General features: G+C 33.3%; 2 protein-coding genes across 2 annotated transcripts in view; one reads left to right on the top strand and one right to left on the bottom strand.

The window, feature by feature from the left end:
* The first annotated feature begins 1,177 nt into the window (after positions 1–1,177).
* On the top strand, positions 1,178–10,431 carry LOC110024536 (interferon-related developmental regulator 1-like). The gene is made up of 13 exons (XM_020724557.1): positions 1,178–1,504; positions 1,707–1,866; positions 5,274–5,354; positions 5,812–5,894; positions 5,965–6,077; positions 6,169–6,279; positions 6,444–6,556; positions 6,651–6,957; positions 7,074–7,157; positions 8,255–8,305; positions 8,402–8,473; positions 8,626–8,694; positions 10,166–10,431. The coding sequence occupies exons 1-13, from the start codon at positions 1,495–1,497 to the stop codon at positions 10,202–10,204; spliced, it is 1,293 nt and encodes a 430-aa protein (XP_020580216.1). The 5' UTR covers positions 1,178–1,494; the 3' UTR covers positions 10,205–10,431.
* A 3,550-nt stretch (positions 10,432–13,981) lies between these two features.
* Positions 13,982–17,952, bottom strand: part of LOC110024572 (transcription factor bHLH139-like) — a 20,792-nt gene continuing 16,821 nt past the window's right edge. Inside the window, 6 exon segments of the mRNA XM_020724617.1 lie at positions 13,982–14,077; positions 14,182–14,247; positions 14,334–14,399; positions 14,495–14,761; positions 14,849–15,134; positions 15,136–15,181. Coding sequence (XP_020580276.1) covers positions 13,982–14,077; positions 14,182–14,247; positions 14,334–14,399; positions 14,495–14,761; positions 14,849–15,134; positions 15,136–15,181 — 827 coding nt within the window.

The raw sequence follows: 17,952 nt of genomic DNA, 5'->3' as shown, positions 1-17,952 counted from the left end.
TTTGCTTTCCAACTATTATTTAAAATAATAATAATAATAATTAGTCTAATTATTAGTTTTAGGATCATAAAATTCTTATGCATCATTCGTATTTTTTTATGCTAATTTATGGAACTCGAATTACTTAAAATAGTTGACTTACAAAAAATTGAATACCATATATGATGTGAAATAACCAAGTGCAGCTAGAGCGAGGGGCGAAGTAGTAGATGATTGAATTCAATCAGTTGTGGCCACGACATGAAGATCTCATTAGGGATGGACTGTGCCTACATTGATGAAAGACTAAGGCTATGTTTGGAGCAGCTGTAGCTTCTCAGTTTTTCAACTGCAGCTGCGCTACCCCAGGAAGCTGCTGCGAGGAAGCAGCTGCGGGGAAGCTGGTTGTCTGTTTGGTGCAACTGTGTCAAACCAGCTGTCGGACAGTTGTTTGTGGAAAAAAGACTACACTACCACTATTTAGAAAAACTGTTGAAAAAAATATTATAACAATCATAATTTTGGAACTTCAGTAAGACCCCAAAGTGTTAACAATTTCTGTTTAGGAATAAAAACACATATGCAACACAATCAAAGTGGAGGCATTTAAAAACACATGTAATGAATAGATTACCAAAATGAAATCCTACAAAGCTGAATCTGAGTTAAAACTATCTATCACAAAAAAATATGGATCCATCATCTAGAATCTCTAGATCAAGCAATTGAATTATCAAAGCTTATGAAGAAAAGTTTTTTGAAAACTTTCTTTATACCTCTGTCTTTCTTCGGTTATTAGCGAGGGCAATTTCAAATATTAGGAGGTGAAAGCTGGGGCCACAGGGTCGATACTGCGGCCCGCTTCTCTCCCGCTTCAGCGTCGTTCGGCAGCGAAGCTGGTAACCAAATAGTAATCTATCGTGGTTATGGGCCGCAACCCGTGAAAAAAACGACCCCAAACCAAGCCTTAGAAAAGCAACTACTGAAAAATTAGACCACGAAATGTTGCAATAAACGGACGGTAGATCTTAAACTAACCGTCAGCGTTAATTTGTTATTTTGAACTTTTGAAATATCTGACAGTAAGGGAAAATTACCATAAATATATACGGTCACGATCTTCTCTCTGGATAAGCGAACGGCCGATCCTATGCTAACCGCCCCACGTTTCGTAATCCGTTGAAAGTTAGACGACACCCACTGTAGCTACCGTGCGTGGGTTGAGCAATTTTCTAGGGTTCTGAGATATTTAGTATTAGATCACGCACTTTTCCTTCATCTCCTCTACTCAGCCGCCACGAAACCCTATCCCTTCTCCCAATCAACACATGGCTCTGCTCTTCTCTGGTGGATTTCGTGCCGTCAGCTCTTACTATTCGTCTTCGAATCCGATCGCGAATTTCACTCAGATTCTGAAGGTCTTCGATTCCCACTGTAACGTCCGTTTTTCTTTTGCTTATTTTCACGGCCTTCGCGCCAGCTTTTGATTGAAGGATCCGCAGGGAAGATTCTTCCATGGGGAAACGTAAGTTTGGGAGAAAATTTCAGCTTTTTATTCTGAATTGTTCTTATGAATGTTTTCGGGAGAATCAGATTGGATATTCCGTGTTTTTTGGTCGGAGAAAATTAAGTTCTTCATTTGGGTTTCTTCAATTATTTATTTATTGATGGTCTTTTTTGGTTTGTTTTGAGGAATTGGATGGTTCTGATGAACTTTGTTCTTACAGGAAAGCAGAAGAAAGCTGATCAGTTTGACAGCAGTGACGCTGATAGCGTGAGCTCTTCTTCGACGGCTTTCTCTGAGCTAACTTTAGCTCAGGAGACGGAGAGAGTCGATTCACAGGAGTTCTCGCTTGGGAATTACCTGGATGCTCTCTATGAAAAAAGGTTCTTCTTTATCTCTTAATCTCTTTAATTTAAAGGAGATTACTGCCTACTTCTACTCAATTTTGTGGATGTTTAATTTCTTCCCTTTTTTCATTTGGTTTTTGCCCGTAAGCATTTTTCTTAAATTTTTTTTGAACTTTTAGTAGTTTTACCAGCAGTTTCAACTTTTCTTCGGAAATTCTTGTATTTTTTGTTTAGAATTACCAGTTCCTCTGGGTTAAATTTTTTTTTGGACATCAAGTATTTTGAACTACGTGCTAGGTCGAGTTACCCGAGGATCAGCGTCATTTGATGCTGTGGTGTACTGGAATCTATTTCAGGAAAATTTTCTAAATTATGGACATTTTTGTTTTTAAACAAGATGTTAAAATGATTCCATAAAAACTTTTAAAACTGACTGCTAGTATTTCTAGAGCAATTTGCAAATCTTTGTTGTAATTCGACTCACTAATCTTCATTCTAGAAAAAGTGATAGTGCAGGAATATTTTCTTTTTTTTGTTGTTATTTGGTTTGCGCAGCTGTAATTGAACTTGTTAGTGTTAGTTAACTGCGCAAGATCATTCTTTTTTAGTTTGCCTCTTTTGGTTAATTTGTGCAACATTATTTATTGATCATAACTTTAAAAAATTAAGGTTCTTCATTCTTTTGCTATGTAGGGTAGAAGGGTGGGTGAGAGTGTAGGCGTCCCACAGTTGCTCGATACTCCACACAGTAACTAGAGTTTTAGGAAAGCTTCAAATTGCCCTGTTCTCTTTAACACAATTAATTCTCTGTTTTTAGTTTTTAGTTTTTTTGATTTATGTTCTAACAAAGTGTAGGTAAGGACTATACTTGGAAGGATGATATGTTATCAGCTGTAGAGCCAGAAATTTTTTAAAGAGGGGGCACGAAATAATTAATTTTTAAATTTCATGTAAATACTAGGATCTACCAAAGAGGGGGTGTGAGTGCTAGTGGTGGCACAATTGGGCAGGCTGGAGCAAGCACAGGCTAGAGCAGGGCTTAACTACTTGTTCTTCCAAAGCCTAAAAAACAAATAATATAGAAGACATAAAAAATTTGGATGATTTACATACATACCACTCAATTCTTACATATTTACATTTCTGACACTTAAATTGCAAATTTTATGTGATATAAAAAATTTTGGTGATATAAATGTAAAAATTTGGCACGCATCCCTGCCCAAATCCGCTAATGTATGTTTGTTATCTTATCTTTTATTGGAACATATTTTATGGGTGAGAATTACAGTACCACTCCCTTTTTTTTTAACGTTTCAGCGGTGCATTTGGTTAGTCGCTAAATTTATGATTAGAAGGTTAGATAAACAATAATTGTTTGATGCTTAGATTTGAGGAATAAGAATGGCTTACCTAGTGCCTAAGATTCCTATTTTCATGACTCTGGGAGGATATTGATACACATAAATTGTGGGTAGAGGAGTCTAGTTTAGCGATTTAAACTGGTAATCACTTAATCATAGTTGGACAAGTTTTGTTTAAGAAAGTTAAGATAAGCTTCCAAGTGTAGTCATCGGATAATTTTATTGAATTTATTTGAATGGACAATAGTTTTTTTTTTTTTTGCCTTTCGCCTAGATTTTGTTTTCATAGAAAATTCTTGTGGGAATGTTAAACGCTGGTTTCCCATTAAGTATTTAATCAATTCTAAATTTCTTGATTTATCTTAAATACAAAAAATGATGAGCTATTTTTGCTTTTAAGTTACTTGAATTAGACATTATTCCTTGCGTGGCTTAGACTTGAGCTCCTTCTATACACGTTTTTAAAAGATCGTATTCTACTTTGTAGGTGACTTATATGTACATACTATCAAAATACACATGGATTGGGATTCTTGATCAAAATACGTGCACACATAGACACTTCTTCTGATTTAAGGAATTATTTACTGGCATCGGGATTATTCATATAACATTTTAATTAGATTATAAAAATATTTGTTAAAATAAAATATATATTGAATTTTAGATTTCATATTCTTAATGAATAAGACTTAATTTTGTTTATTTTAATTTAAATATCTTATAATTTAGATAAAAAATCTTCTTGTTTTAATCAAATTTTATGCTGATATAATTTCATGCCGTGATATTTAGTTATAATTTATTTTTCTTAAGCTTTGCTAGCTGCTTTAATTTGAACATATGATATTGCTGTTATGTATTTATGGAGTGATCTAAATTTTTATTTAATTTTTACTCCATTCAATTCTCTACATGTGTTTCTTTATTCATCCCATTAATTGTGATTTAGATGAGATCATCTAAACTCCAATTCAACTATTTTATAGCTCAAAGTTACTTTGACACATTATGATTTGATTTCCCATGCAATGTTTTTTCATCGACGATTCTTTATTTGTATTCAATAAAATTACTTGTCACATAGTTAATCTACATTCTACTCTCTTGTTTGAGCTAAAGATTTGCCAAACAATGCAGTGGAAAATGCACTTCGATGTCATAAATTGTAATATTGATTATCATATGTAGAGCATTTTTTGGTATTTTAAATATATCTTTAATTATTTATTTTCTTCATGTAAAAATGAATGTAAATCATGTAAAATTGGGATCCATATTTTATAAGTTGAATGTTGTTTAGACTTTGGATTATATCCTTTAATTGGTTTTGTGCAGCGGTGTAAATGGCCGATTATGCGAAATTTATTAAAATTTTTTTTGACTTTTTGCACATTTTTTAACTGCTGAAAATAGTCCAGATTTGCGGCAGTCTAAACTGCTGATTATTTTTTTACACCGCTGCAAATCTAGTAGATGTTTTATTGTGGTTTAAACTATTAATTATTAACAGTCCAGAGTTTTAGTGGTTTAATAATGTTTGTCGTGGGGTTTAAACCGCTGCTACAAAACGATGCTGTGAAATCTCTCTGTCCAGAAACTACATTATTGTGGATTCTATCTTCAGTGGCCTTGTTGCAGTTTTAAAACTGCTGCTCTAGCCTCCAGGAAGTGTAGTGAATGCCTTTTTTCTTGGCAATGAGAGAGTTTTTTCGTTAAAATGTGAAGAATTTGTTCTAATATTTGGCGGCTTGCTGCTTGCTGCTTGCAATTTTCTTAGCACGTTTCTCCCTCCCTATAAAATCTCTTCCTAATGTGTACCTTTTGATTATCTGGCCATTATATTCTTATACTGGTTATTGCTTGTTATAAATTTTTTGCTGTTTATGTACGAGTTTATATTGACTATATTTTTAAACATTTTAACTACTTTGTTATTGTTATTGCAGCACTAAACTTATGTTAGATATATCTTCATGCTTGATTTTATTTTTTGTAGCCAATTTTGTGTATTGGCATCATGAGAGATAAGGAGTTTCTTGTTTTCTGAAGCAGTTCTTATTTATTTCTCCATTGTAGGGGATCCACAAGAGAGAAGGCTTTGATAGGACTTCTTAGTGCCTTTGAAGGAGCTGTGCTTCTTGATTTTATAGAGAGCAGGTGAGCTTTCCCGTGTTATTAACCATTTAATATTCTTTCCATATTTTCAAATTTTCTTGTCTCACATTTTTTTGTTGCACGTTATGGTAAAATTGTCTTTTGCTTGGTTCTGTTTTATAATACATTCTTACTCTAAGCATTGGCTTTCCACGACTTCATATGAATTGATTGAAGGGTTCTATGGTAAAATTGTTTTTTTTATGCATTTTCTTTGAGACATTGGGATTTTTTCTGCGCTTTCCCCAAGGGCAATATTTTTTACATTTCATCATTTTAAATTTAATCTTTCCCAGTTTTACAATAGAAATACCAGCGGGTTTAATTTTTATTTTATATCTTTAGTGTCCTGAACCTTTCGAACTTATATGTATTCTATTTATGTTTCATGGATCAAGACTTGTAGCTGCTGTAGTCTGCTCTCATATCTTTTACTTGAGATTGTTTTTTTGTGCCGCAGGTGCATCACCTTATTACATCAATATCTTAATTCTATTAAAAGAGGTTCAGCAACAGAGGTCTGCTTGGCTGCTCGTGCCATTGGTACGCCGTCATCATACTTTAAAAGTAACAGCCATAAATCTTTTTCTAACTGATTTTTCCATTTCCTAAGGTTTCCTTTCCATCACCGCTGGGAATGGAGATAATACACATGAAATAATGGAGGATTCAATGCCGTCTCTTTCACGTGCCCTCATATCAGGGCCTGATGCAGTCAGGATCTCTGTAAGTCCTTAAATTACTAGCTTTTGCTACACTTGTTATGGTTTACTGTTGTCTTGGTTATTTATTTATTTATTTTGATTTATGTCCCCAGGTCCTGGATTGTTTAGCAATTATCACATTTGTTGGTTCAAATAATTGGGAGGAAACTGAGACAGTTATGAAAATTATGTGGGAAATCATTCATCCGAAGTCGTTATCTAAGGTAATCTGGTGCTGATTTCATCTTAACAATTTTCAAGTTCAAGTTATGTGAAGTTCTAAAATCATAGCCAATTTTAACATCTTCGATTGTGTATTTTCTTGTGTGCTTCTTTGCATGTCTCAGATAATTTTATTGTTTTGTTCTCTGTTTCATTCGTCCTTTAGGCTGGAACTATCATTAAACCCAGCTCAGCTGTATTAGTAGGGGCGCTATCTGCATGGTCATTTCTTCTAACAACCTTACATGGCTGGAGAATTGATCTCGACATGTGGACTGAGTGAGTCGAGTTTGCACAATCTTTTGCTATTTTTAATTTTTTTTATTCACTTATCTTGTCCTAGGTTGCTGATATGTTTTACACGGAACTGCAGGATGATTTCATTCCTTTGTAACCTTTTAGAAAATGGTGAACGCGCTGTCCGAATTGCTGCTGGGGAAACGATAGCTGTCATCTTTGAGATTGTTGTGGCTGGAAAATTATCTAGTCTCACTAGTGACCTCGGGAGTACAGAGGACATTCGTGGAAAACCTAAGTGGTTCATTTATTTGTTGTCATTGAAAGAAAAAATAATGTTGCTGGTTTCAAACCTTTCGATGGAGGCAGGGGGGAAGGGAATTGATAAGAAATGTCTGAACATGCAAAGGGACACCTTTCAGAAGATTTATGATTATCTTAAGGCATATTTTCAATTTTCATATATATATACATATATATTGATGTGTTATATTGTTGACTTCTTGTTTTATAAAAACCAAGCTTATTTTTGCAATTTTAAATTGAATCTGCGTTATAGGAAGGAGATCAGCCGATGACATCCTTGAAACTATCGAAAAAGCAAGGAGTGCTGACAACTTCAACTTGGACTGAATTAATTCAGGTTTGGAACTTCGTCTTTTTTCTTTCTTTTTGGTGAAATTGGTCAAAGTAGCCCCTTTTTTGGTCTTTCTTCCTATACAAACAAGGATTTACTGCAGATACTACTAAATCACAGCTTCTTTTTAGACTAGCATTAACCTTGTTTTTTCTTTTTCTTTTCAGTTTTGTTGTTGTATTGGTGCTATTTCTTTTAGTTGGATGCAAAATTTAAACTTGCGCAATTATGTATTTAGGCATTTTTTTTGTGTGGCTTAGCATCGAGGCATTTTAATGCGTAAATCTCAAAATCAACAAATTGCATAGAGCAAAACGTATGGTAGTAAATTCGAAGTTTGTCGTAAAAAATGATACATTAACATTCTAACCTATTAATATTGTAAAATGCAATATATTAACAATTTAATATGGCAAAAATGATAAATTGCTCAAAATAAGTTTAACATGTTAATATCCAAACAATAAATTATAATATAAGCAGGATCATACATACATTAGAGTAACACATAATAATAGAGGTACAATTCAAAATAATATGCATATAATATGATTTGTAGGGTCTTAAGCTCAATTGAAGTTTTAACCACATGTTTAGTATTGACAAAAAGATGGCTCAACAGTCTTGACGCAAAGAGTGATTATTTGTGTTGGCTGGAATTAATCTGTAAACTAAAAACCAGAACAGACGTATGGCTATGGGAGGAAATGTTTGAACTTCTCCTCCAAGTGTGATCTAAATTTGGCCACCCGCTGAAAACACCAATATGCGTAATGCTGTAATTTTTCATAATAGTGTATGAAAACTCAGCAGGCTACAATCAGATTACAAGAGTGCCATTTTAGGCTGTAAAAGCCTCCAGTTGAGATATTGCTTAATAAACTGATTTAAAATTTATCAAACTGATGCTGAATTCACTCAACACTCGAGTTTGTCTCGTGTTTCGATCATAATTGCCAGCTCTATGCTCGTTATTATAATAATTTTACATTTTATCCTTCCTATTTCGAATCTACTTTTGTGAACTTAATTGTTAACACTCTGTTGTAACATTTGAATTATTATTTAAATTTTTTATGATTTGGTTCATCTTTCCTTGACAGTTGAACTTTTTAAAGCATTTTCTTGGAAGTGGATTCCTAAAACATGCACAGGTTCTTGTTACAACTATTTATTTATTCATCTAAATGTATCACTACATTGAAACATTACTAAATTGTTTATAATTTTGTGGCCTGATGTTGATGCAGGACAATGATTTCCTGCATGATGTATTTGATCTTAAGCCAGATGCTGAAAATGGTTTATCAGCTTCACAAAAGGTTTGTTTTGGTCGCTCTTAGTTATTACATAATTATTCAAAGCCAGAATTATTTTTTTAATTTGTTCATCAGTATTTTGATAGTTAAGATATCCGTCCATGAAATATGGCAATTTTTCATTGAATTGGCTCTTTTTTTTTTAATAACTGCAGAGGATTTTTAGATCTTCTGGAGACAGGGAAAGAACTGTAGTGCTGAATAAGGATCGCCGGATGGGGCAGGTATGTCACTTTCAGATGTTCTCTCGTGATATATTTGCAACATATTTTTATTAGGTTTGGTTTAAAACATAGTAGCAATGCTTTAGTTCTATTGGTTCTCGGTACTTTGTATTTTGATGTTTATACGGGAGTTTTGAAGTTTGAGGTGACTATCGTTGAGTTGTGTGGGAAACAAGTTCTATAATTTTCTTTTCAGGTAGTAATGATTTATGGTCATTTTACACTAATCTTAACTATGTTTTTTTTTAATTCGTTGGAGTACCACAATATTTGTGCCTATTAGTTGTCTGCTTGTGTTTGATGTTTGGTACTAATACTTCCTGAGCAAATTAACTTGAGATTACCTGGCCCAACTTGAGGGTTGGTCACTTGTGAAAAAAATGAATCTACGAGCTTTTACATTCATACAACACAATTATGTATTTATATATCCAATGCCTAAACATTCATATTTACTTGCATAGCATTTAAGTCCTTAGCACATCATATCAATAATATCACCTTCACTATCTGTTTAAGAGCGAAATGCAATGTTTATGATACCAAGGTGTTAATTGTAAGTAATAAATTTTGGGTGTTAGATACATAAATATATAAGAATTGTGTGGCATTTATGTAAAATTCCCATAAATTTAATGGTCCTTGTTTTCATGACACCTCTTAAATTATCATTATGAAAGATATATAGAGAGAGAGAGAGATTGAACAATCAAGCCCATGTATGTACGCACGCCACAACCAAAATATCACCTTTATTATCTTTTTAAGGCGAAATACAGAGTTTATGATACCAAGGTGTTAATTGTAAATTTTGAATTTTGGGTAATAGTTACATAAATATATAAGAATTGTGTGGCATGTATGTAAATTTCTCATAAATTTAATTGTCTTTATCTTCATAACACTCGGTTAAATATGCATTTACATTATATATATATAGATATATATATATATATATATATATAGAGAGAGAGAGAGAGAGAGAGAGAGAGAGAGAGAGAGAGAGAGAGAGAGTGAACAATCAAACCCATGCATTTATGCAGGTCACAATCAAACTATTGATAATTTGATAGAAGTGAAAAATACAAGTTGGGGTGTCGGTGTGAATTTCAATATTTAGGTGAGAATATGAAAAACTGATGAAATTGGTTAGTTTTGTAAATTCCAATATTGAGAGCTAGGTATGTAATTGGCTTCAGTTGAATATAGCAGCATTATGGATAGAGATTCCTGTTTTCACTAATGACTACAAGAACCCATTTTAGGTGAAAATACAATAAACCTATATTTAAAAGCGCTTATGATGTTTACAAACACTGCTGATTTCTAATCATGTCCAATTAAAGAATGCTAACAAATTTTCTCAGTTTATCATATAAATTTTCTGGTGGCAAACTCTTTGGAAAGCTGAGCTAATATTGAAAATCTCCTATTTTATTTTTGTTTATTTTCTATTTTCTTTGTTTTGCAGATAAGGAAAGGTGCCATTATGTCTGTTGATGAGGAGTGAGTAAAAGTACAGATTGCTGTTCTAAGCTGGCCTTCTTATGGTTATGTGGTTTGGTGGCTTCTTTGAAGTCTTTCTTGATTCCTTGCTTTGTCATCCCCCGTTTCTCTGTTGTTGCTGTTTTGTTTAAGCGCCGATTAGAGTTGCAGATGTTATTTGCTAAATGAACAGGATTTCTTCCAGATGTGTACAGTTCTATGAATATTATAAATTTGTTTAGCCATGTTTTTCATCTCTTTATTTATTTGTCAATTCACTCATTTTGATGAGGTGCATGTGGTAATAATCAATTTTACTAGTATCTAATGTATGTTTATATAACTAAAAGGATGTTATTTATGTAACGCTTACCCCGGCCTGTTAGTTGGCATCCACGGTATAAGACCCCTCAAGTTGAAAAAAAATTTTACATCTCGACTCCGGATATTCAGACAACGGCCCGGATGCAGCGGAGAGGAATTAGACCTCCGCCCTCCTGGCTGCATCCAGACCGTTGTCTGGATGTAAAATTTTCTCCTCTAGTTGAGGGTTCGAATCCCTTCTCACACAATTAGTCTTAAGGGGTTGGTACTCGAATTGTTAGGCACATTAGGAGTGGCTGGAGGCTCCTATAATAGCCTCTGGTCATTCTTTAATGAATGAAAAAAAAAAAAAGGATGTTACTTATAATGGCCTTACTTTTAATATGCCCAAACCAATTAATAAAGTTGATTTTATTTATAATAAGATTAATTTTATCAATTAAGAGTAATATTTAGCACTACTTATGTTCCAACACTGTTACGTGATTATAGTGGTATTTTGAAAATAGAAAGAGCTCAAAATATATAGAGAGATTATGAGGCAAAATTGAATCTTTTTATGATGTATAATCAGAGATGATATTGAATATATATTAATTTGAGGGGCTGATGAGAAGTGTAATTCTTAAATGTTCTTTATTTTTAGGGGTGCATAAACGGTTAATTTGGATGAATCTTTTTATAGATTAGTAATTGAATGAGATTGATTTTTGAAATCTGAATAATCAAATCAACTACGTTTTTGTTAATTTTGGAGCAAATTAAAATTTAAAATTTTGTTTCAAACTTAAAAGTTTCCCTTTTTTTTTTTCTAATCGCAGTATCTTTAAAATTAAATTAAAATAAATATATCATATAAATGAATTTAATTTTTTAATCCTAGCATTATTTGGTTTTTAACTTCATTTATTTAATTTAATTAATATTAAAATAGATCTGAAAATTGAAAATCAAATATAAAATTTTCTTAAAACAAGAAATTGAATTGTTTGATTCAATACAATTCATTTTTTTTTCTGTTTTTAATAAACAATGCACGCCCGTGTACATTTTTCCCTTCAAGTCTGGAACAGTTTTTAGCTAGTATATCTGATGTTGGCCCACCATCTTTTTCTCATATATTGCACCCTTTTTAGTAGTATAGAATATATGATGATATTATTTTTAAATTTTTGATATGATAATAATAATCTTCTTTTATTTTTTTAACTGAAGAATAACTAGCTGAGCAGCCGCAAGGAAATTAGTCTGATTGTTTTCTGCAAAAATTTGTCCTTTAAATACACTGTATTTATGTTTAATCTTATCCCATCAGCATTATGTAGTATGTTGTACACTATAAAAGTGCCAGCACGAATCTTGGGGAGAGATGATCGTCCAAGTGGGAAAATGGCATAACAAGTGACAAAGAGGGCCTACCGGCAGAAGACTCGGAGGCCTAGTTGTTCGATTGGACATAACAAGGTCATGACCAACTAAGGCAACCAAACTCTTGAACCAGAGCGGTTGGACCAGACACAAGGTACATGAAAATCCGAATCATTCACCACGATAAAACCAACCGAAGGGAAGAGCTGACCCCACAGGTTTTGCAATTATACTAGAGACATCTAAAAGTCCCCTTAAATATCATCAAAATCAATAGGACAACAAGTCTTAGCCATCCATTAGGATCTCTTTGTCTACAAACGCCTATCTAAAGGATTACAGTGATTTACTCTTTGCTTGATAACTTAACTTCGCTCTGTCGAAATAAGTTCCTCATTAGAGATTGAGGATCAATGGTCGACTCGACTAACCGATCGATTAAACTTAGCCGGCTAGATCAATCTTGCCGATCCATTGCCAGAAAAGAGCAGTCAACCAACAACATCTACTAAGCCTAGCCGACCGTCAAAACCTATCAAGGCCTCATTAGCCTAGCCTAATGGCAGCGCATCTACAAAACCTAGTAACCGGCAACACCCACCAAGGTCTCCTCAAACAAGCTAGTTGAACCAGAAAACAACCCGGCCCACATATGTAAAATACCTATAATAATCTATACAACCCATACTAAAGTAGAGACAAACAAAACTTCACATATTGTATCCCTTTTTCTACAAATAAGAGGTTATTTTATGAATAAAAGAGTTACACATTTGCTACATATGGGTGTAAAAAAATTAACCCGACACGCCAACATTAATCAAACTCGACTCGAAAAATAATCAGGACAAAATTCAGGTTAGGGTAGACCCGATTATTTTTCGAGTTGGGTTTATGTATGAGAATTCAACCCATTTATTATTCGGGTCAAGTTTGGGTTTAACCCGAAAATCCAAACATGACCCGAATAAACACGAAATTTCGGCTTAGTTTTGGTTAAAGTGTCAAGCTTCAATTTCAGGTTGGGTTTGGGTCTTCATTTTCGACCTGTTTATTATTTGAATCGGATTCGTGTTGACCTTATTTGAGTCTGATCATTTTTGAGTTGGACCCAAACCCTACCCACAGACCCAAATTGACATCCATATTGCTACAAAGTACCGGTCATTCCTTGTGCATCTCTCTCTCTCTCTCTCTCTCTTTTCATCTTATATTTTATGCTCTATTCTTTGAGTGAGATTCACAGACATATTCTGACTTTACATATGTCTAAATGCAAGAGGGATTTATTCAACCCGGCTTGCAATAAACTTATTCTAAAATTCAATCAATAGTGATTTATCTACCACTTAGAAAAAAAAAGTTCCTTTTTGCATTTTAGGACGAAAATCTATGACAGATTTCATTTATTTTTAATAGAAATGCTAAATGCATGCTAATGACAGACATTACTATTAAGGGCACGTTTGTTCTCAGTTAGAAAACATAGTTTAAAATGAGGTGAAATATCTTTTTTATGCTCTTATACCAAAAAAATAAAAAATAAAATAAAACTTATATTTAACAAACAAATAATTGATAATAAAAGCATCCTTTTATGAAAAAAATTTAGTTTTGCAATGCGGTTTATATATCTTTGAAATTTGAAGCTGTTCATATCTCCCAAGGTTCTTCAAATCTTACGATTTGGTGCGGGTTCTGCCATAGAATTCCTTTTTATATGAATAAATTATGCTAATATCGATGTTAGATTACAATTATATATGACTTCACCAAAATTAATCAAAGAGGGCATCAGTATTTTATAAGAAAATTTTACTCCGGCCTCGAGATATTTTTGCAACCATCTTAATTAATTAATTCATTCCACAATGGGCCACATCCAATGCATATTCTCTGTTCATTCATGTGTTTAGTAAGTGCTCAAGTCATTGGGAACTCTCTAATCACATCATTAAACTTAGTCTTCATATATAATATCTAATCATTTTAAAAAAATATATATATAAACCAATCAGAGGCCAACAATGGCTTTTTTTTTGTAGGAGTAAAAGAATATAAGAGTAATTAAATCATATATAACTCTATCTTCACTTCAGTTGCTTCACTGTTACAACTTGTTTGTAGGAATCATCAAATCAAGCCCAATGTTCATGCCATTATAAGCAAGCGGAGCATACATCCACAGCTCATCAGAACTCAGAAGCTGCACATAAAATAAAAATAAATAAATTATATTCCATATATGTAAAAATAATATCTCAAATAAACTCTGAATATTATGAAGTTTATCTTTCTGATGACACCTACCTTAATTTGGAGCTGCAAGAACTTCACGTATTGTACTGCCTCTTCTAACATTGTGCTGATGTCAACCTGTCATGAAAACTCTTCAGTCAAATAATTCAAATTGCATTTTTCTTAGACAAAAACTGTTGCATGTTTCATGTTCGAATGCTTACTTTTGTTCCATTTGGCACTAAGTTCTGCAATATTCTGAGTCTTTCATTGATCCTCTCTCTTCTCTTCTGTAATAAGAAAACATGCACCTTCATGGCATTAACATTACTGGCTCTAATGGAAGTTTTTTATAATTATTTTGAGTGAATTGAATAGTACTAACCCTTGCATAGAGGCTTTGTGGATCTGTAGCAGCTCCCCTTCCAGCTCTTGTTTTCCCATTAAGATTCAAGGCTGTAGATCCTTTAGAGCTGGAGTTTACACTCCCTCCTTCAGTAATCTCTTGAGAATTGTTCATGTAATCGTCATCTGAGCTGTAGCTGCTTGTACTCTGCACATTCAAGCCCGCATTACTCTCTTCCTCATCGCTTCCACCTCCACTCCCCTTCTGCTTCTTCTTTGACCTCGAATTCTTCAAAGCTTTCTGTGCCTGAAATGAAACCAAACACATTAATTTCATCTCTTGAACAAATTATCTTACTCAAGCATGCTTTTTGCAATATTTTCTTACACTTACCCGAGCCTTCTTGTTCTGTCTCTCAGCTGGAACCACGACAACCTTGCATTCCTCTGCTTGAATCATTCTCCAGTTCTGCTGCAACTCCAACTCTGTAACAACATTACATTCTGTGGATTCATCACTGTTCACCTCTTGCGAGCTAACCAACCCTTCAACTGGGTTCACAGAATCAATCTGAAAGAAAGGAGCAGCTAATTGCTCATCTTCCATGGCGCAATGGTAGTTTATTCCCTCATAATTTGTATTTGGATCGCTCAAGTAACAAAATGCACCGGCTTCATTATAAGGCCAGAGCATTGACATGAGACCCGAGCTCTGCTGCTCTCGAATCTGATGATCATAGCCATAGATTTGGCTCTCGAGCAACTGCGCCATAGCGTTTGTTTCATGATCAAACTGCATTTGTTCCTCGAACGAGTTCCAGCAGATCTCAGGAACAACTCCAAAGCTCTCCATTTGATGTGATCGTCGTCTCTGAAACTAGTTGAGCCTGAACACTACTGTTGAAGACTCTGAGAACAACTTATTTATATATATATACAGAGAGAGATTGAGGAATATATAGAAGGAAGCAAAATTAATTGCGGAGAAGAATGTTTTTGCAAGTAGAAATTGACCACAGTTAGCCATAAGGCAAATAATATATTAACTGATCATTAGCTTTTTGCAAGTCCACGGAGATGATACAACTCAGAGGTGAGCTGAATCCGTGCGGCGATGTGATTTAAACATTGTATTTAGTAGACTTATCCTTTATATTATTTTAAACATGAAATTACTTCATGATTAACGGATGATTAAGAGGAGCGGGGTGGTTAAGGATTAACAGAAGAAGAAAAATGGGAAGTCTTTTTTATTTGGGAGAAAATGGAATGAGAAGAATGTTTGTGAGGAATAAAGAAAGGAATGAGAGGAGAATGAAGAGGGGGTGGCAAAGATCGTGGGGAGGAGTTCTTTAGATTGTTTATGGGTTCTGCTGTGATTAAAAAAAAAACTAAGTATCTGCCGACTGCGTAATTTCTGCTTTCTAATGGAAGACCTTGCCTAACCTGCAGTGTTTTTTCCCCCCCAACTAGCGTTTCCAGTTCATAGCTCAACATATCAAGAGACTCAATAATTTATATATTTTTAATATTATCTTCATATAAATATTATATTGAGGTAGAGATATTTTTCTTAAATACCTTGAGTATCAAAATATAATACTCCTTGGAATTGGTAGGGAGTTGATTCTCATATTATTCATGAGTTCATATAATTTGAGAGATATCCTAATTTAGGAGGACGGTAAAGAAAGGGTTGATGGATATATTGCTGAAGTTCATGTTATTGTTCTCTTCCATGAATCCCCCCGAATATGACCTAGAAAAAGTAATTTCTAGGAAGCATTCTTATCCCCCTCATGCATGAGAGGAAGTTGGATAAAAAAATTATATCCAATAAGATACTGCGCCTGTCTATGATGTTTTGATGAAAATATTAATATTGGTGTCAAACAACAACATAAATAAAGATGAACACATATCGTTATTTTATGACGATTTTCTTCAAAAATTAATTTGCCCTCAGCTAGTCAAATCTCTTTGGTTGGTGGGCTCAGTTAGGACACTTCAGTATGTGGGATAGTTTCAACTGCTTCGACAGATTGGTTTTACCTTCTTCATAGGCCTCTATGGTCCCGAAGGTCTATTGCTCTTTAGTCTTACTTATGTATAAATCTTTCTTCTCAAATAAGTATGACTAATTTGGTATACACTTACTTTTTCTTTTTGGGCATAAGTTTCAAAATATCTCAATATATGATTTAAATCATTGGAGAAAAAAAACATTCTTTATTAACCAATGGCTTTAATATTGTTGAGAAATTATGACAAAGAAATGCAAGAATCAAGAATCGAACAATCAATATCAAACATAGGGAATTAACGAGGTTTAACAAGATGCCTACGTCCTCGGGAGTGAATAGCTGCGGCAGCTTTTTTGAGTTCACTAAAAAGAGTACATGCCCCTTAGGGTTATAAATACAACGTATGTATGTGTTTATATATAAGCTATGCAGCTAACTTTGGGATAAAACTTTGGGACATTTACATACATACAACACACTTCTTATATATTTACATATCCACACCTGAACTTTGATATTTACATGCATACAACTCAAATATCTAACATCGCTCAAAAAAGTGCAATTATTACTAACTTTTAAAAAGTAAACTTCTTTTTTTTATGCTTAGGTTTATGATACATTATAAATGTAGATACCAAATTTTAGTTATTAGACAAATCAATACGTAAGAACTGTGTGGTATGGCAAGTAAATTTCCCTAAATTTTTTTGCTCCCTTTCATTGCAAATTCTTGTTCCACGACTTACTGATTATACAGAAATAGTTGCTCTCTCTCTCTCTCTCTCTCTCTATATATATATATATATAACCTTAATATACAATATATAATTACAAAATTATCCGATCGCGAGTTCCGCTCCGCACCAGCACATGTCTCTTATGTGATATATGAGTCATACCTTTTTTTTTCAAATCATTACTTCGAGTTAGATAATTATGATTTATGGTTCATCATTTCAAAATGGGAATATTTACATACATAGGCTCAATTCTTATTTATTTACATTTTTAAGATCTAAATTTCAATTTTTACATTTATGCTACCTTGTCCATACATTTAAAAATCTAATTCATCTTTAAAAAGTTAAAATAGTGATATTTTTTATGTCATCAAAAGCATATGTGATATAAATGTTAAAAATAAAGTTTGGTGTTATCAATGCCAATAAATAGGAATTTGGTGGTATGTATGTAAGTGTTAATAATAATGATGGTACTCACATATAAATATCATACAAATCTAGGAAACTTTAATGCATAGAATGATGGTATGTCATTAATATTCTCTAGACCAATAGGCGGACGATTATAGATAAGTGATATTAATCTCCCGATTTTAAAAATCTTATATTTAATATACCTAAGAAAAATTACTACTCAATTTAAAATAGATTACAGAAACCTTAACCTACAAAAATGATAAAAGCAATAAAATTAAACTTATATATATATATATATGAGAAGAATGTTT

This window comes from Phalaenopsis equestris, unplaced genomic scaffold (assembly GCF_001263595.1).
Source record: "Phalaenopsis equestris unplaced genomic scaffold, ASM126359v1 Scaffold000258, whole genome shotgun sequence".
NCBI classification, from domain to species: Eukaryota; Viridiplantae; Streptophyta; class Magnoliopsida; order Asparagales; family Orchidaceae; genus Phalaenopsis; species Phalaenopsis equestris.
Note: the sequence above shows the minus strand (reverse complement) of the source record. Positions and strands in the feature narration are given on the sequence as shown.